General features: G+C 42.9%; 1 protein-coding gene across 2 annotated transcripts in view; it reads right to left on the reverse strand.

Annotated features, from left to right (window-relative positions):
* LOC137623335 (TP53-binding protein 1-like) overlaps window positions 1-20,189 on the reverse strand; it is a 315,782-nt gene that overhangs the window by 40,600 nt on the left and 254,993 nt on the right. For both annotated transcript variants that reach the window (XM_068354144.1, XM_068354143.1), the window contains exons 10-11: window positions 16,626-16,688; window positions 4,909-5,189 (exon numbers count right to left, since the gene is read on the reverse strand). In XM_068354144.1, coding sequence (XP_068210245.1) covers window positions 4,909-5,189; window positions 16,626-16,688 — 344 coding nt within the window. The remainder of the gene's footprint in view (window positions 1-4,908; window positions 5,190-16,625; window positions 16,689-20,189) is intronic.

Below are 20,189 nucleotides of genomic sequence, written 5' to 3' on the forward strand. Positions count from 1 at the left end.
AACAGCCAGGGGAAGACCCTCTCTTAGGTTGATATTGTCCTTCCACCAAGTCAGACAAGACTTTATCTTTTCGGAAACCGGGATCGAGACCGCTTCTAGCGTCTTGTCCTTTTTCCAGTGAAAAGCTAGATGGTATTGAAGAGGACGGAGGTGTAGTCTTCCTAGTGACACAAACTGATCCACGGATGACAGTGTCCCTACCAGACTCATCCACAGCCTGACTGAGCAGCGTTCCTTCTTCAGCATCTTCTGGATGGATAGCAGGGCTGGGGGCTGATCGTCTTGTTGTTCAGCAACGTCCTCATCAGAGGGTTCCTCATCCGAAACTGATGAGGAAACGGCAACGGAGTGGGCAACGTCTGGCTCGCTGAATCCGGTCGCACTGGTGCATGCGTGACGGAGCCGGACGCAATATCATGGAACTGCTGCACAGTCTGTGAACTGTCAACAACCATGGGTGCGCGAGGAAGCACAGCGTCAACCCGAGACTGTCTAGACCGTCTGGGTTGTGCAGTCAACACCCTACCGGGTTGCTGAGGTTGACGCACTGCGTCAAAACAAGTCACCTCTGCTGGTTGTTGAACGTCCTGAACGTCAACAACCACCTCCGAGCGTCGCTTAACGTCAACGTGCGGCTGGCAACCCAAACTGGGTCGCATCGGTGGAGGAACCACCTCAACTGGCAGACGCGAGTAGGTTACCTCAGCATCAACAGGGCGCACAACCGACCGGTTGGAAGGTTGTTGGCCAGAAGGTTCTTCTCCGCATTTAAGTCCTCTATCAAGGACGCAAGCTTGGACTGCATGTCTTGCAGCAAAGCCCATTTAGGGTCTACGGGAGCAGGTGTGGCAACAGACGGGGTTAGCGACTGAGGCGGAACCGTTTACCATCCCTGAAAGCCTTGTTATGCATGACATAATAGTACAGCAAAACTTCAAAGGCTCGACAACAGCTGTGAAGTTGACCTGTAAACAACTTGGAGCGTCTCCTGGCTAGGCGCCAGGGAGAGTCTACCAGAATTGAGAAGTCTATCTGGGCAGAGGCATGAACTCCCAAGCCGAGAACTTCTCTCGTGTCATATCAGACTCTCGCCCTATAAACCAGTTTAAAAGAAGGGAAAGCAAAGGCTGTATCCTCCAAACTCCTCCTGGTGAAAAACCAGTCGCCTAGCCAACGTAACGCTCTCTAGGAGAGCGAGAGAGCACTAGCTTAAAAACAACGGCTTCGAAGTAGCTAGGCCTAGTGTAAGCTCTGACGTTTAGGCGAACGAGGAGCAGCAGTTACAAAAAGATCCGGACGAAGATCCTTAAAAAAAAAATCATCATGATTTAATTAAAGTCCATAGGAGGCTAAGCAGCTTTAGGCTCCTCTCCATCTGACAGAGTCCTCAAGGGAATATCAGTAGGAGGGAGAACAGCAACTTCCTCATCTACAGGAACCTTGTCCGATAAAAGCTGAGTCTCTCACTGGTGCATTAGTAGCGGACCAGAACGCAACGTCATGTAACTGCTTGACAGTCTGTGAACTGTCAACAACTGAACTGTCAACCACAACAGGTGCGTGAGGACGCACAGCATCCACTCGAGACTGCTTTGACTGCCTAGACTGAGCAGTCAAAACAACTCTAGAATGCGGAGGTTGACGCACAGCGTCAAAACAAGTCAACTCCGATTGTTAGTGAACGTCTTGAACGTCAACAGGAGCATCAGCCAGTGGCCTAACGTCCAAATGCGGCTGAAAAACCACACGAGACCGCATCGAGTGTGGTTCTAAACAACCTGACTGACGTGACTAAGCTACGCCAACGTCAACAGTAAGCACAAAGGAACGTTAGGTTGGCTGAAAGCCAGGATATCGATGAGATAAACGGCTAGACTCAACGGACTAATCGGCAGAATAGTCTTCCATAAGGGAGGCAAGCATATACTGCATGTTTTGCCATACAACCCCTTAAGGATCAACGGAAATGGTTGTGGTAATAGACGAGGGTAACGTCTGTGACCGCAACACTTTGCCTACAAAAAAAGACTCTCGGAGTCTGTGTTACGCTTTTGTTAGGCGGCGAGCAGTTATCCGATGACTGCATAGGGTCAGAGCTGTCCTAATGGCTGTAACCAGGACGCTGGACCTGTCCTGAAAGGACTGACTTTCGCTTAAGGGCTTCGAAACCTTGTGACAGGTTTCTTATGCGAAAAGCCTACGGATGGCGAGGAGAAACAACGTCTATCTCGTCTTATGGTAGGGGAGATCTTGGTAAGATACACCCGATACCAAAGAGGGAAAACGTCTGTTCGTTGGTTAAGGCCTCTCGAACCCATAAGTCGTTTGACATTACTTCTCCCCTGGGCTTGGGAGCTTGTAAGAGGTCCCGGACTAGGTGAACGACAGGCACGAACAGACGAACCCTCGGACGCAACACTGTAACACTTTGCGCCTCGGACGCAACACTGTAACACTTTGCGCATATCACTTTATCACTTCGATTTTCTGTTTTGCACTAATTTCTACCTGAAACACGCAATTCTACCCTTCATTAAAAGGTAGAAATTGCGAAATTAGTCGTATAATGCAAGCTCATAATACCAGCAAAAAACAGAAAACATATTTTAAGATAAAAAGAAAAATCAGTGGCTGGGAAAGAGACTAAACACTAGTTCATATAACTACGTTTTCAATCTCTCACCGCACATAGCCTGGGGACGAGAATAAAAACCTAAAAACGTTTTATCCTTCCTCCCCGTACAGCGACTAGGGACGTGAGTAACACGAGAACAACGTTACCCGCTTGAACGGAACGTTTTCTCTTCTCTCTCTCCCTCCGTCTCTATCTCTCTGTCTCTTTCTCTCTTGATTTCGCACCAAAGAGAAGAGCCCAATTATATATCGTCAAAAAAACATGTTATTTGACTAAAGGAAAAAACTGAAAGGTTTTTCAAATAAAAAGTTCCTTTAAATTAGAATTTAAAACATTTAACCTAAGAAAGAATGAACAAAACGTCAGAATCGATTTACTCTTACTGCAAAGTGAAACCGTGATACACTCTCTCTCTATCGTAACGATAGAGCGCATGTTGAACGTCCTGAACGTCAACAACTGCGTAGCATAAAAAACTAAACGTTAGTTCATCTTTGAAAACAGTACGAAGACTATCAAAGAAATTCTTTCATAAAATATTACATTTAAAAAGTTTTAAAACCTTAGCTCTTTAAAAGCTAAAGACGATATAAAGGGCTCAACGTTGATTAACTTCGGTTTCCAAGTTAGGACCGCCTACTCTCAGGAAAGGTCTATATAAACAAAGCATTAAAATTTATTTTTATATGTTTATAAAAAATGGAAAGTTAATCGAAGAGGCCTAATAAAGGCGGAGAGATATAAAATATATAGAGGAAAATCTATAACGTGATAAGATAATTACTAAAAGCCTAAACACACTTCCGTCTAAGGGAAGGGTCGGCCATTTAGAAGTGAAAGAAAGTCCATACTCTCTTTGTCACCATAATTAAGTCTATCCAAAACGAGTTCAAGTTTTAAGATGAAGATAAAACACCTGCATAGCGAAAGCTCAAAACTAGAATAGTGTACTTCACCAAATAGTTGTGAAAACAAATCCAGTTAGCAACAGCGAATTAGTAGGTCTTGCCGGTAGCCCGACAGAGAGAAAATTGAGTTCTTTGTTTACAATGAGTACTGGGTATCTGAACGACAGATGGCGCTGTTGAGTACACCCCCTACCTGTGTAGCGATCGCTGGCGAATTTTTCCGTAGAGTTTTTCTGTCGAGCAACAGAGTTGCAGCTATTATAATCAACGGCTAAGTTAAATATTGAAAAAGCTAATGTATGTAAGTGTTTGGATGAATCACTGCAAAATAATTAAAGATGATTATAACTAGTACATTTGATATATAATCAGAACGAATAAAAGAAAATAATAAAGTCTAATTTTTGTGTGTGGTGCTGGGAAACGATAATACAAAAAAATTCTGAATGACGCATACCACAAACAAACATACGATAAGAAGAGAGATCTTTTTTTTTCTTTTTGGCAATCTGATTTTAGTTACTGTAATGTGTACTCTTAATTATTATCATAGCTCTTACTATTACCATGTCATTTATTTCAATTAAAGCTTCTCAACTTTCAAGTCTACTCTTGTTGCTTTTTATGGTGTACACTACCCTTTAGCTATTTCAATCTAGTTAATATTATTCCTACAGTGATGCACCATCCATCATCACAATAAGATTAAATACAAACACAAGCAAAAAAAATTCTATAAGCTCAAGAAATTAACCAGCATTTATTTAATTCTATGTACAATTGAAAAAGTGTGTGGGGTTAATCTTTTTAAAGTTTATTGATGGGAATAGTCTGATACAAAAGCAACTTTATCTATCATACATTCTAAAATCCTAAAGATTCTCAATATCAATAAGTTATTACCTAGGCTATTTCAATCAGTTTAAATAGTTATACCAGGAACAGAGGCGCCAGACCATCCGATTCCTGAAAATCAATGATGTCCCTTCCACTGTCTTGAGTTAAGAGTTCTCTTGGTTGAGGATACACTTGTGCACACTGAACTATCTTACTTCTTTTCCTCTTGTTTTTTTTAAGCTTTTATAGTTTATACAGTATATGAAAGATTTATTTTGTTGTTACTGTTAAAATATTTCAATCATTCATTACTTCTCTTAATGTTCATTTCCTTTCCTCACTGGGCTATTTTTTCCTGTTAGAACCCTTGGGCTTATAGCATCCTGCTTTTGCAACTAGGGTTGTAGCTTAGCTAGTAGTAGTAGTAGTAGTAGTAGTAGTAGTAGTAGTAGTAGTAGTAGTAGTAGTAGTAGTAGTAGAATAATAATTATAATAATAATAATATCTAAATATGTAAATACATCTTACCTGATTGCATGAGTTGATAACCCACTGGAATGAAACGATTGGGATACCAGCGGCTAAACACTGAATGTAACTAGATGTTCGACAGTGGGTATTTGAAACCAGAAGGACAGTGCTGCCTGGTATATCAGAGGTTTTCTTTGATTTTGGAGTTTGTTTCGAGATCAATGGCTTCCCTTGTTGCGCTAAGATTATCTCAGCATCGGTATAACTTTCAATCACTTTTCCCCCGCCAATGATAATTTGACTCTTTAAATGGTCCTTATCAAATGGGGGAAGGTAACCTGAAAAAAGAATCAAAATGATAAATTTAGAGGTAATTTGTCTTTTTCCTAATGATACAAACCTGTAGATATTTATAGAGGTATTACTTTCGGTGGAGATGAAAGATGAGCCATTAGATTTTCAGCGAGGGTTAACCACCCATACAGATAGTTAGCAGGAGGGTGGGGAGCAGTTTAGTAGCTACCAATCTCACTCTTACATATGTGACTAACTCGCTTTGCTTGGAGGTAGGACTTTCAAGGAGGACTTGGTTGGCGGGAAAATCTGTATAAATAGCTACAGGTTTGTATCGTTAGGAAAATTACAAATTACTTCCAAATTTGTCATTTGTTCCATAACTGAAATACAAACCAACACTATTTATAGGAGCAGACTTGCCCATTAGGAGGGCGGACGTCCCTGCCAATATGGCTTTTACCAGGGGATTCCCCTTTGTGTGTGTTAGCACATAACACGTGGAAACCTTAACACTTCACTAAACCTTGCTATGCATGGTCTTCGGACTATACATGCTGTGCTTGTGATACAGTACTAGCAATGTGAATGTCAAGGTAAGAGTTCTTCCGAGTCATAGGAAGCATCCGAGGTCACCAAGATAGCCAATACCACCTCGCCAGGGTATGAGGATACAACAGTACTGACACAATACTAGGTTACACAAGGGAACAATGGTTTACCTGCAATGGTTGAGGTCAGCTTTGCAGAGGACCATGGATTCTGATTTCCCCAAGAGAGGAGAGGATGAAAAAAGGAAAGAGCTAGTCATTCTTAATCATTCACTCAGACTAAAACCCGGTAACCAATGCCCTCGACCTCCTGCTACTTGAGGTACTACTAAACCAGTTGTTGTGCAACCACCACAGGACCGACAGAGAACGTATCGAGTCTCCTGTGGGTTACGTCTTGCAGGTAGTAGGCGGCAGTGAAGGTTGCCTCACGCTTCCACATGCCAGCTTGTAAAGGTCAGGGACGTAGCAATGCCCCTGACGTCATGTGCTCTGTGTCGACGTGTTGGAGGAGGATCTGGATTTAATGAAAGGTCAATGACCTTGCGAATCCAAGCAGAGATGGTGTTCTTTGCGATCCTCCTCTTGACCCTCCCCGTGCTGATGAAAAGTGCTGGCATGGGGGGGCAAGCAGCTGCTGTTCTTTTGAGGTAGTGCCTCAAACTCCTTACTGGACATAGTAACAGATGGTCTGAGTCGTCAGTTACAGACCAGAGACTTGTTATTCAGAAAGAATCGAATCTAGGATCTATTATCCCCGGAATTTGGTCTGCTACAAACTCAGGGATGAAGCTGAAGCTTGCCTCTCCCCATCTCCTTGAATGTGCAATGTCATATGAGAGACCGTGAAGTTCGCTAACTCTTTTGGCTGAAGCCAAGGCGAGTAGGAACACCGTCATCAACGTGACCTGTTGCCTGGCATAATGATTCGTAGGGAGGACCCTTCAGGGACCGAAAAAACTCGAACCATGTTTCATGGAGGAAGTCTTACTTCCGACTGGGGACAAGTAAGTTCGTAACCTCGTATGAGGAGAGAAAGTTCGAGTGAAGAGGAAAATTCTACCCCTTTCAGCTTAAAGGCACGACTCAAAGCTGAGCGATAGCCTTTTACTGCCAAAACCGAGGAGGAATTTCTCCTGCAAAAACACTTAGAACTCTACTATTGCTGGAATAGTGGCATCGAGTGGAAAGATACCTCTTCCATGACACCAACCAAAGAAGACATTTCATTTTGCCTGGTAGATGGAAGTTGAAGATTTTCTCAGGTATCTAGACATCCTTTTCGCAACTTGTTGCGTAAACCCTCTCTGATTGAGATGCTGGATAGTCTCCAGGCGTGAAGTTGTGGCGAAACTACGGCTTTGTTTAAGATGTTGGCGTGTGGTTGTCTGAGTATATCGTGTCGTGGAGGGAGTTCTCTTGGAAGCTCCGTCAGGAGTTGCAAAAGGTCTGGGAACCATTCTGCAGGATGTCATAGCGGAGCTGTGAGGGTCATTGAGGGATTGACCGATGTTTTGGTCTTGTTGAGTATCTTCTCATCAGAGGAAATGGGGGAAAGGCATACACGATGATGTTGTACCCCCGTAGCTTGTTGCTGAAATGTGTCTTTCCAGAGAGCCTTGGGGTCTGGGACTGGGGAGCAGTAAAACGAGAGCCTGAAATTCATGGCCATTGCAAACAGATCCACCGTCGGGAACTCCACAAAGTCAGGACTTTGTTCGCTACTAGATGATCCAAAGACCACTAGGAGCCCACTACCCGAGTTGCTCTGCTCATGTTGTCCGCGAGCACATTCCTTTTGCCGGGAATGAAGCGAGCTGATAGGGTTAACGGGTTGACTTCTCCCCACCTCGGTATCTCTACTGCTAAATTGGATAGGGGCTGCGAAAAAGTACCGCATTGTTTGTTGATGTAAGCCATTAATATTCCTCGCCAGGAACTGTTGGAGGGCCAGGAAGGCCACCTTCATCTCTTAAGAGATTTATGTGCTGGTACTTTTTGAACTCTGAGCATAAGCCTGAGGTTGTGTGGTGCAGCATGTGGGTTCCCCAACCTTCTTTTGATGCGTCTGAGAAGAGCATCAAGTCCGGTGGAAGGATGAGAAGGTCAATGTCCTTAGGCAGATTCTCGTCTGCCACCCACCACTTAAGGTCCCTCCGCTCCTCTGGTCCCATGGTGATCAGAATGTCCAGGGAATCGAAGGCCTGACTCCAAGTGGACTTTAGCCGCCATTGGAGGGATCGTATCCTGAGGTGGCCGTTGGGAACTAGACCGTTCCTCGTCTAAGGAACAGTCCTGCAACCTTCCTAAGCCTCAATACCCTGTCATCTGATGGAAAGGCTTTGTGAAGATTAGTTCCTAAAATCATTCCTAGATATACCAGTTGTTGGGAGGGAAGCAGTGATGACTTTTTGAGGCTTACCATGATCCCCAGATCTTGGTAAAGCCCCAGAAGTTTGTCTAGGTGCTGAAGAAGGGTTGCCACCGAGTCTGCTAGAATCAGCTAGTCATCCAGGTAAAGCAGGAGACGAATACTGATTCTGTGAGCCCAAGATGACGCTAGGGCAAATACTCTTGTGAAGACCTGAGGTGCTGTGGAAAGACCAAATTACAGCACCTTAAACTGGTATTTCTTGTTGCCATTGTGATTCCTAGATACTCTCTTGAAGATGGATGGATTGGGAACTGGAAGTATGTCCTTTAGATTCAGTGTGCAAATGAAGTCCTGTGGTCTTATTGCTTGTCTGACTGTGTCTGCCGTCTCGATGCTTAAAGGAGTTTGTTTGACAAACTTGTTCAGGGATGAGAGGTTGATGATTGATCTCCAGCCTCCAGACACCTTTTTTACAAGTCGACTGAGGAAGCCTGGGGAGTCGTCTAGGACCTCTTGGAGAGCACCCTTCTCCAACAGTCTGACCTTTAGCCCGAAGGGCCAGCTCCTTTGCGGATCCCTTCACAAAGGGGTTTGTTGGTACTGGAGTCTTGATCAGTGGATGGGGATATTGAATGAACGGGATGCAATACCATGAATGAGTCACAGAGACTGTCCATGGTTCGGCTACAAGCTGCATCCTTCAATTGGTGAGCAAGTGGGGGGGGGGAATCACCTATCTTAGTATTTGCGGCCTTGGCTGCCTTCTCTAGGATGATTACTTCCACGGGACGACTTTGAGGCTTTCCAGTCCTTGGCAAGAAAGGGCTTCTTAGACACCTTAGTATCCGTAGCAGTAGTCCTGCTTGTCGTCTGCTTCTGTTCTTTGGTTTGTGGGATAGACAGTGGGCTATAGGGCTGGGATGTCAAGGCCCTATAGAGGAGGGAGTCATGGTGGGACTATCTCCATCTCTCCACAGCTCGCTCGACGTACCCCAGCTCAAACAGAGAGGAGCCCTCCAGAGAGGAGTTCTGGATTTCACAATCTCGCAGTGTGGGACTTGGTGATGAAATCTCTTCAACTATCGCTTCTCACCGCCTTAAGAGGGTGTTTGCCTACAAGTTAATACTTGGTGGGCAAGGAACTCAATGGTACGAGTACCTGAAAGGAGAAAGTTTTCCATCGCCTTCCTAGTGCTTTCCTTGGAAAAATCCTAGGTTGGCACCAGGTTTCCCACTGACCCCAACCAGAGATCTAGCCACGAAGTAACCCTCATGGCATACTTAGGACAACAAGAGGAGTCCTTGTCCTATTGAGGAGCCATTGCCGGGTTTGCCAACCCATGAGGGACCTCATGCAGGGCAAAACCTGCCAGAAAGCAGGTTCTGACTCTCTGTTCTGGTTCTGATGTAGGACTAGCAGCGAAGTCATCGTCTTCCACCCACGAGACATCATCTCAGGGTGGGTCGTGGTCATTGTTGAAGTGGCCGGATGAAGGCTGTCTGACCCCCTCTCCAGGTCTCGTAATCCTCGATGAAGATTTCGGCAGTATCTAAAACAGGCCATACACGCAGAGGATTGGCGCTCTGCTTTGACAGTGAAACGCGCAAATCCTTAACGTGTATGTTGGGTAAACAGACAAACCCGGCGCGACTAGCCTATCTTCTCATCCTGCCAGCATGTTTCACCAGACAGGCCAATCCGTCGCGACTGGCAGTATGCCCCACCAATCTCTTGTGTGAGTGGGCAACTGGATTAACTCCTCTATTTTGACACGTACAGTGAACCCTCGTTTATCGCGGTAGATAGGTTCCAGACCCGGCCGCGATAGGTGAAAATCCGCGAAGTAGTGACACCATATTTACCTATTTATTTAACATGTATATTCAGACTTTTAAAACCTTCCCTTGTACGTAGTACTGTTAACAAATTACCCTTTAATGTACAGAACACTTAATGCATGTACTACAGTACCCTAAACTAAAACAGGCACAAATATTAAAGGCGACTTTATATCATGCGTTTCCTAAACACGCCAAAAAGCACGATAAAAAATGGCAATCAATGTTTTGTTTACGTTTCTCTGATCATAATGAAGAAACAAACGCATTTACACATCTGTGTATAGGTTAGTTTTTGCATCGATTATATTGATTATTCAGTACAGTATGTTGATTTTGTTATTACCAATGTTTTACTTAATTTTTCTTAGGACTTCCATTTGAAATGTTTTTCTTTATGACGGCGCCTGAAACGACGGCGTCATAAAGTACGCTCAGTAAACAAACTAAGGAATTTAACGAGCATGATGAAAGTGATAAATAATGATATTACAGTAAAAGCTTTTATAAAATATGTTATTACAAATATTATTTACCGTATCTATATAAAATCATACATACGTAGCAAAGCAGGAAAACAATCTACGAGAGAGAGAGAGAGAGAGAGAGAGAGAGAGAGAGAGAGAGAGATTGTTTTACATACGTAAATGTAAATTTTAAACAAAAAAAAAATAGCCCCATTTCATATAAAATAGATTACAAATATTTTACTTTATCATATTACAGTAGTCTGTATAATACTGTAAAGTTCAGTACAGTATGTTGTCGTTATAGTCGTGGCGATGAAATTCTCACGAAACAAAAACACGCCATTTGATTACAACAGCTGATTCATTCTCTCTCTCTCTCTCTTCGTGTTATACAATACTTACATTTAGATGAAGAAACTAAAATTAGTTTTCTTAGTGTCAATTAAATACGAAATGAAAAAATTAGGCCGAGTCTACACCCATTTCAATCACAGCTAAAAATACGGCATCCGATTTCATCAGCAAACCACTATTTTTTGGGAAAAATCATTTTATTCTAGAAAATTGCCACTCTTTAAATAGTTAATTGCACATTAAGAAAGCGTGTACTTTTGTTTTTAAATTTCGGATGTGTTTTAAAAATCGAGTATTGTTAACTTCTTTTTGTTTTACTTTTGGCTGTGATTAGATCAGCTGTCATCTAGCTGCCGCTCTTGAGTGTGTACGAATACACTAACAAAGTATCGTTTATACCATTCCTTAACTTATTCAAACCGTCTACAGTATACAGTTGATATTACATAAGCACCAATGTGTTATAACCTATCAAATTTTTTTGTTTATTACATTTAAACCCCCCTCTACCTCTCTCTCTCTCTCTCTACCTATCTCTCTCTCTTTCTCTCTCTCTCTCTCTCTCTACCTCTACCTCTACCTCTCTCTCTCTACCTCTACAGTACCTCTCTCTCTCTCTGTGGGCTACTTTTCACTACCTCCCATTCCTTACCTCTCTCTATCTCTCTAACAAATGATATCTTTGTTGCTCCTCAAAGTTTCATTTATATTGAAAATCAATCATGATTCAATTTTCCTTACTTTCTCCAATCTCGCACCATCGGTCACATCGCGGATTTTTCGAAATTTCCGGAAAATCCGCGATATATGTATATACATGGGTTATGAAAAAAATCCGCAAAGTGGTGAATCCGCGATGGTCGAACCGCGAAGTAGCGAGGGTTCACTGTACAGTATTCCATACTTCGTCCCTTGATTGGAACACTTTTTATATCAATGATACACTGAATGCATTTCACAATCTTTTAACTTATTACTGTATTAAAACAATTTTTACCATCACGCAGAAGCCGATAGAGAATTCCTATCACGTTCCTTCATATGATTATTTGAAGTCAGATTCCACAGATTTATATCAAGTAAAAAATAAAGAAAGTGAAAAGTACCAAAATTGGGTATTTTCAAAATTAGATGTAGGCTACCAATTGAACAGTACTTGATACCCTGTACTGTACCAAATTTGGTTAACAAGTACCAAAAACATAACTATGTAGGCCTAATCTTAGTGCCCAATCCTCTTGAACTAAGCAGGCTAGTCCGTAGTGTGTGTGGGCATTTCTCACAGGATTGGAGTGTCGCTCCAGTCCTGCAGGACAAACCGTATGGTCAATCCTCTGCGTGCATGGCTGGATTTAGTGTCCTCAGACACTTTCCTCAGAGGGAAGATCTCTAGCACGGATAGTTTTGGTTGGTCCCCCGTAGGGGGAAGGATCGTATCTTCCACAGGTTTCGAGGCTACCCGGAGCTCTCGAGGGACCTCCTTGATGGGGGAGGGCCGGTAAGAGTCTGATAGGGATTCTTACCTGCGCGAAACCTTCGCCTATACTGCTGGCTGTGGGATTCTTACCTGCGCGAAACCTCCGTCTATACTGCTGGCTGTGGAGCAAGAGGACGAGGAGGAGAGGGAATGATGACACTTGACCTTCCCTTGGACGTCCTAACAGGGGTTAGCTTGACCTTGGATGAGATTAACTCGTCAGGGACTCCACTTTTCCGCTTCAGGGGAGAGGAAGAAACCGATGTTTCTCGGTGGGAAGGAACCATGGATTTTTGCCTTGTGTCTGTAGAAGGCGAGGAAGACTCCTCATAGGAGATCCTGGGAGTTTCCGACAGACAAGCAGGTGGAATACCTGTCGAAGGCTTGCATGACAGTAACCAAGGGTCCCAACCAGTGGCGGCACTATCAGAAAGTTCCCCAGAAGGGACAGACGAAGAGGGCTTCCAGAAGGAAGCCTTATCTGCTGTCGAAGAAGCTCTTGAGGATGGCTACAGTGCAGATGTCTTCTTCCGAGGAAAAGGAAGGAGACAACTCCTGTTGCTTAGATGTTTTGCCTTTTTCTGTTCTGCGTTTGCAAGGAGGAGAACGATGAGGAGAAGACTTGCATCTCTCTGGAGGGAGCTCGGAAGCTCGAGAAGGAGAGGGGCTTAGAAAGCCTCTCTTCCGGCAAAGGGCGCCATTCATTAGAGTGGTGTCGTTTTGGCAAACGTTGGCTACAATGGGGGTCCTGGCAGCGAGGTCATGAGTAGCAGTCTGTCAGCGAGCTGCTGATGGAGACTGACGGTCGTTTGACTATTGTCTAGGCGATCGGCGAATTGGTGAACAACGAGAAGGTGACTGGCGAGCAGCCAAAGACTTCTGATAAGCTGGCGAGTGGCAGGCTGCTTGGTAATCAGCGAGTAGGCAATCGGAGAGTAGGTGATTGGTGCGCTGATGATCGGTGACCCAGGAGGAAAGGGCTGTGATCCTTTGGAGAGCGGTAAACCGCTGGAGAAAGATCGCGAATGGATCACAGTTGGCGAACAACGAGCAGCAGCCTGTAGACGAATCGGTGATGGAAGACCAACTGGATGGCTGGAACCAGCTGGTGAGCCATGAACAGGAGTTCGTCGGCGAGCAGATGGCCTGTCGACTGCCGTGAGGTTGGCAAACGATGAGACCGTGGAGAGTCTGTAGATACTAGCGAAGGTCAGGAACTAGGCGAACTAGATGAAGGAGGATCCTCCATAGGGGATAGCTCTGCAGCAGACGATGAGCTGAACAAACGTTTCTTTGCTGAAGGCGAAAGAGCACATCTGAGGCGAAGGGGTGGGCGAGCCTCCGCAGAGGGGATCACCTGCAGGAGAGACATGCCTTGGACTTTGCTACACCCACGAAGAATGGTCGGTGAGGGGGAGCACAGTCCTCGGCAGCGGCAGAAGGAGCAGAGGATGAGGCAGGACCGGATTCAGCAGGCAGGGTAGCAGACGACTCCTCATGGCCCACAAGATCCACACTTAGAAGGGCCAAAAGGTCAACCTCAGAACAGATGAACACCACAACTCCGCACCCCGCTGAATAAGCTGCACTAACACCTCCTTGGAAGGTAGACCGGGCAATCCCAGGGATCTGCAAAATGGAAGAAAGAGACAAGTACTCCCCCGGGGGAAGAGGCGGGGCTGTTTCACGACGTGAAGCAACACTGTCTCTGGAGAACCGAGGTTGTTCAGGAGTTAAAGGGCCTGCGCTACTGCTAGATGGTTCCCTGGAGGAAACCGGTCGAGAAGAAGCTTCGGAGGAAGGTTGGGGGTGGAAGAAGAAGCTTTGGGTTTCTTCTGCTTCGAGGAAGACCCCAAAGGAGAAGAATCCCTTTTAGGCTTCTTCCGTTGTTGACCAAACCTTTCCCACTGGGAGGCAGACCACTCCCGACACTCAATACACTTATTATCAACATCACACCATTGCCCCCTACAAGCCGGACATAATCGTTGAGGATCGGTGTCAACAGCGGATATAAATGTTCCGCAGGAGTGGCCCTCGGCACCAGGCCAGGTACCCATCACCAGCAGGGAAGGCACACACACAAAGTGAAAAGAAAAAGAAAAAATGCAATTAGTTCAAAATATGGTAAGGAGGAAGAGTGGTAACAACCGTTCTCCATCCAAGACAGCAGCAAAGTGAGTTACAGTCACAGGTGTGGGAGTGAGAGGGGTAGTTACTACACACACCCCCCCTCTACTAACTAGCAGTATGGGTGGCTAACCCACGCCAAAAATCGAATGGCTCGTCTCTTAGCTTCGCCAAAAGTAATACCCCTATAAATAGCTTTAGTTTGTATTCCAGTTATGGAACAATGAAATTTTACTAAACTAATCTTCTTACAGCTGTACTGACTCACAGTGAAGGAATTGTACTAATTTAATTACATTTACTATAATAATCTTTACAAAACGAAGTTATTATATGAGGAATTTTTAATTAGACATTGTGTATACAGGGAATCACACTTAAAAACTTTCTTTTTAACTTCAGCCTTCCCTGGTATACTAAGTAACATTTTCGCCATAATGTCAAATGCTGCCTTTACCTTCATACAATAAAAGGGGTTTTAACAAAAAACCTATTTTTGGGGAGGCGCTGCGTCTCTAAGGACTCTCTAATTAAGGGTAGAATGGAATCCAATGCAACAAAAATACCAAAAAAATACCCAGTATTGTTTCTCCTGTTCTAGAGCCAGTGTTTCAACATGCAAAGCCCAGAATCTTGGTGTATAAGGAAGATGCACAGTTTTAGGCTCTATTGAACCCCTTACAGCACTTTCAATGTTGAAAACCATTTGGTACCCATGGAAAAGTCATTACTGAAAATCAATACTAAAACTAGAGACAATGTATACTTGCACCAAGCCGCCAACTTCTTTCTGGTCACCGAGAAGTCAACATCTGCTAACTTTAGTAAGATTGTTAACATAATTGAGGAGTTAATTTACTGTTCAAGATTATTTTAGTTTTTTTTTATGAGCTTTGCTTATTTCCTCTCCTTCATTCATTCCTTTTGAGCCTTTTCCCTTACTCAGACATACTGTACACTCCAAACCTTTGCAAGTAATTCCATCACACTACCATCAGAGTACTGCAGCACCTGACCTTAATACAACAAACTGCTAATGCTTGGCTCTTAACTAACTTTTTACACACAAACATACACCAACAAATCTTGTGCCTTTCACCATATTCCATTGGAGACCTAACCACTGAATATCCTTCTCGGAACTAGTTTGGACTTCGTGAAGTTGACCAGGAAATCTAGGTCCTGAAGAGGCAGGAAAATATGATTCGCATATTCATGGCATAGCTAATTTTTTCTTCGGCCAAATCAGCCATTAGTCTAAATAAGCTATGATTTGAGCTCCTTGCAGCCGTAAGAGTTTGATCACTACTTTTACTAGCTTGGTAAACACTCTTGGGGGGTAATTTGGAGGCCAAATCGCATTGCTTTGAATCTGTGCACCTGACTCCCGAGCCAAAATCCCATGTAAGGTTGGAAGTTGTGGGCAATAGGGACATGCCAATAGGTGTCTTAGATCTACAGCACAGGTTGAAGCCCGTCAGTGTAGTAATTGGCAGATATGTTGGACAGTCCTCATTCTGAATGAATCACACCTAATGTGATTGTTAAAAAGATGCAGGTTGAGAATTACTCTTCTTTCCGGGGTGATGAATCTACTGACCATTGGCCACAAATCATTTGCAGTTACTGTATTAGCTTTCTGCTAAAATCAAATCCTCGGGGTGAGCCTTATTAGAATCTAGAAATATAACTTGCTGGTTTTATTGCCTTTATAACAACAATCATCTGACATTCTGTTGATGAGAAATTGTGGAAAAATTCAAGCGACCAATCGTATAAAAAGTCTAGAAGAGAAATATCTATCTTTACACATTTTCAGACATGTAATAATCTTTTATGATTCTAATCTTCATGACATTTGCAATCAGGAAAACTGAACCAAGACCAAAATAATTTCACTGTCATAGTTGCTTGATTTCGATAGCATTAATGCAAACCTTTTATGCTTTGATTAACTTACTAATTATGCCATAATATCTATTGCATAAGCTGAACAGATTTACACTAGAATTTGCATATAAAAGTTTCAAGCAATCAATGGAGAAGATTGGTCTACTGTAAAGTACTGTGTCTTTCATAGTTAAACATCACAATTAAAGTACTTTAAATACTTCAAATACTATTTAAAATAAATCTTGATAGGAAATTAAGTAGCAAAGGTGGCTCACTGAAAATGTGCTAGATTAATAACTCACTTTTCTCAATAATCACTTTTAAATCCAAATATTTTAAATGTAACTAAAAGAAATTATCAAATAACTGGCAAAAATCATCAAAGAACCTACCTTCCTCAGGTGATTGTCGCTTTCTTAAACTGCTTTCTCCGCTCGTTAACAGAATTTCAAACCCTAAAACAGAAAATGCAAGTTTTAATAACTTACACAGTGACATTATTAAATCATAACCAAACAGCTCTAATAATTTATTCTGGTTTAATTGTATCAAATTCTCTTCACCAAACATATCGCCAACAAATATTTTGTTGCTTTTCAAAGTTACTATGAAGGCAAAATTGCATCATAAAATATGTAAGAAAAAAATATGCATGGTAAGTACTTATGAAATTTGTAGGCATGATATCTATGGATGATAACTGACAAAGTAAACATAGACCTTTGTTGCATAAAGTTACTAAAATGAAGCCAACAATGCTTCCTTACCAATGAGGTTGGATACTCCTTACTTGCTATTCTGATAACCTACTCTTTGCAAATAAAAAGTTTTTATTTATTCATGCAAAACCATCAATCTTACATGTCCACATTAGTGGTCTCTGGATGTCCTTAGACACTACAATCTTGATGAAATATTTATTTTAATGTTACTGTTCTTAAAATATTTTATTTTTCCTTGTTTCCTTTCTTCACTGGGCTAGTTTCCTTGTTGGAGCCCCTGGGTTTATAGCACCCTGCTTTTCCAACTAGGGTTGTAGCTTAGCAACTAATAATAATAATAATAATAATAATAATATGGTAAGAAGCTCTGAGAACTCACTATATAAGTGACAAACTGTGAGACAGGACAAAATTAATTTCCTTTTATTTCAATAAAAATTTCAGATAATTTCACCTCAGCCCCATAACTAAACCCTGTGAGTTTATATCACTTAATATGCCATAAATGAGGAGATAGCATTAGGATGGAGATGACAGCCGTAAGGTAAAGTTATCTCGCCATAACTGCCAATTTAAAGGTTGCTCATGATAGGCAGAGGTGAAGGACAGGTCACTGTGCTATCGCAAACTATCCAAAAGACTTAACATAACTGCATATGATCATTAACCAAGCAATGAACTAGCAAAGACAGCTTATGTATCATCAGGTAAGACCTAAGGGACCTCCAAAACCTTCCTCTTTAAGCTTAAGGACAGTGAGGATGTGGTTTTTATTGTGAAATCTATCAAGTCATCAGTGGGGCTAGAACTACAGGCCTATACACTGAGTTGTCAGCAATTCCACTAGGCTACCATAACAACTAGACCAGGCACTCAATAGAGCGCATACCTTTGCCTATACAGTATCATAAGATAGGCATTTAAATTATGCACATTTTGGCATGTTTCATGCAAATCGGATAAAAATTGACCTTTTGTGACTTTCACCTTTAACCCAATTGCTCCCAAAATCTAATCAAATTATCCTTGGATTATGACCAATCATTCCACCAAATTTCATAAGATAGGTCATATAGTTTTTGAGTTAATTGAATCAGAAACATACCAAATAAATAAATAAACACACGCCTATCAAAACATAACCTTCGCAACAAAATTGGCGAAGATAAATATATATTCAAACATTTGCAAGTGCGATATCAAATAAAATGATGCAACAGTAAAGCAAAACTTCCATAAATTGAAGTTATAAGTAAATTAAGTAAAAATGCTAGGATAAGAACATTCTTATCTGCTCCAAAACATTTACCTATGAAACTTTGTCCTCCAATCCATTACAATTAGCTCCAAGGAGAACTTGCTAGACATAGTATGAAATGATATCCTTTGCAGTCTTTGTTGCACTGACATCTACTGTGTCCACGAATGTTACCTTTCTCCAATTTTTCTCAAGAATAACAATGGCTAAAGATATCAAGGGATGCTCCTGACTACCTGTTGTTTGGGTCTTTGATATAAAGTAAGGTACAAACAATAAACCCTCTGAGATCACAAAAGTTACAATTGTCCATGAAAGAAGTGTAAACTAATTACTGTAGCTAAAAATAAATGGAGAGAATTTTACTGTATAGCCTCCCCAGCACACAAATGCAAAATGGTTAACATACCTAAACCTTTTGACCAATCATTTGATATCAAAATATTCAACTAAAATTCACAAACATAACAAATTTAGAGATAATTTGTATTTTTTCTGGTATACAAACTTGGAGCTATTTATGGGGGTTATTACTTTTGGCAAAACTGAAAGACTAGCCAAGACAATTTTAGTGAGGAATAACTACCCCCCATCCACTACTTAGCAGGTGGGGGGTGGGGTAGACCGGCTATCCCGCTCACAAACACCAGATGGCTGAGTAACAACTTTTGCTTTCTGGCAGGAATTCTTGGGGGAAGGTTCGTTCTCCCGAAGGAGAACATCGCTTAAGACAAGGCTCTCCCTCCGCCCCTGGTGGAGAACTGTAAGCGTACAGGGACCACCGATGCCCAGTGGCGATCTTCTCTTGCAAACAAGACTCGTTTCCCCAAAGGGGAGACCTGCCTTGGAAAATGCTCAGCCACCGCCCCTGGTGGATTAGCAAACCCCTCAGGGTCGGAAACAGACTCAGCGCACGTGCTCACAAAAGGAGGATCAACCTCCGTGGAGGAAGGTGATGACCGCCTTCTCTCCGCTCCTAACTGAAGGAGCTCAAAGGGACCTTCCTTCGAGAGGGGACCATTGACGCCCAGTGATGGCCAAAAGCATGCAAGATCCAAGAAAGAGCAGGCGCTCCTTGGGGGAAGGGAAGGAGTCGATTCACTAGGGGAGTCAACAACTTCACCTACCCCACAGGGTTGACCTGGGGTCACAAGCCCTGCGCTGCTGCATGGCTGTACCCCGGAATGGTCTGGCAGAAGAGTAGCTTCGGAAAGAGATTGGGGGCTAGAAGAAGCAGAAGCCCGCGACTTCTTCGATTTCGTGGAAGACCTCAAAGGCGAAGAATCGTACTTAGCCTTCTTCTTCTTACGTCCAAAATTCTCTCACTGGGAGGCAGGCCACTCCCGACATTGAACACAGGGGTCATCCCGTGAACATTGATGGCCCGGGCAAGCCGGACACAGGAGTGAGGGTCTGTCTCAAAGTACGACATGAAGGTACCGTATATGCGGCCCTCAGGACCAGGTCATGTCTGCATACCGGGACTGCAAACACACACGCACCTGTAACAAAAGAAAAAGAAAAAGTGAATTAATAGTCAAGGCAAGTCAAGTTATGGGAGAGATAGAGAGAGACGGCATGTCCACACTCTACCGAGACAAAAGCAAAAATGGTTACTCAGCCGACTGGTGCGATTGAGCGGGATAGCCGGTCTACCAAAACACCTATTCGCTAACTAGCGAATGGGGTTAAAAATCCCTCACTAAAATTGTCTTGGCTAGTCTTTCAGCTTCGCCAAAAGTAATAACCCCTATAAATGGCGAAGGGTTTGTATTTGTGCCAGAACAAAGCTTATTCAAGTACTGCACTGTATTTATAGGCCCGTTACAAGCTCAATTTCTTTTTCGTTCCTCAAAAGCTTCAGCGGGTTAGCCAGACAACCTAGCCAAGTTAGGTTCAGGCTCGATTCCTTCAACATCGGTAAATTCTGTGAAGTCTACATCCTTTACCAAGTTCATGATATAACCAAATCCATT

This window comes from Palaemon carinicauda, chromosome 30, assembly GCF_036898095.1.
Source record: "Palaemon carinicauda isolate YSFRI2023 chromosome 30, ASM3689809v2, whole genome shotgun sequence".
Classification (NCBI taxonomy): domain Eukaryota; kingdom Metazoa; phylum Arthropoda; class Malacostraca; order Decapoda; family Palaemonidae; genus Palaemon; species Palaemon carinicauda.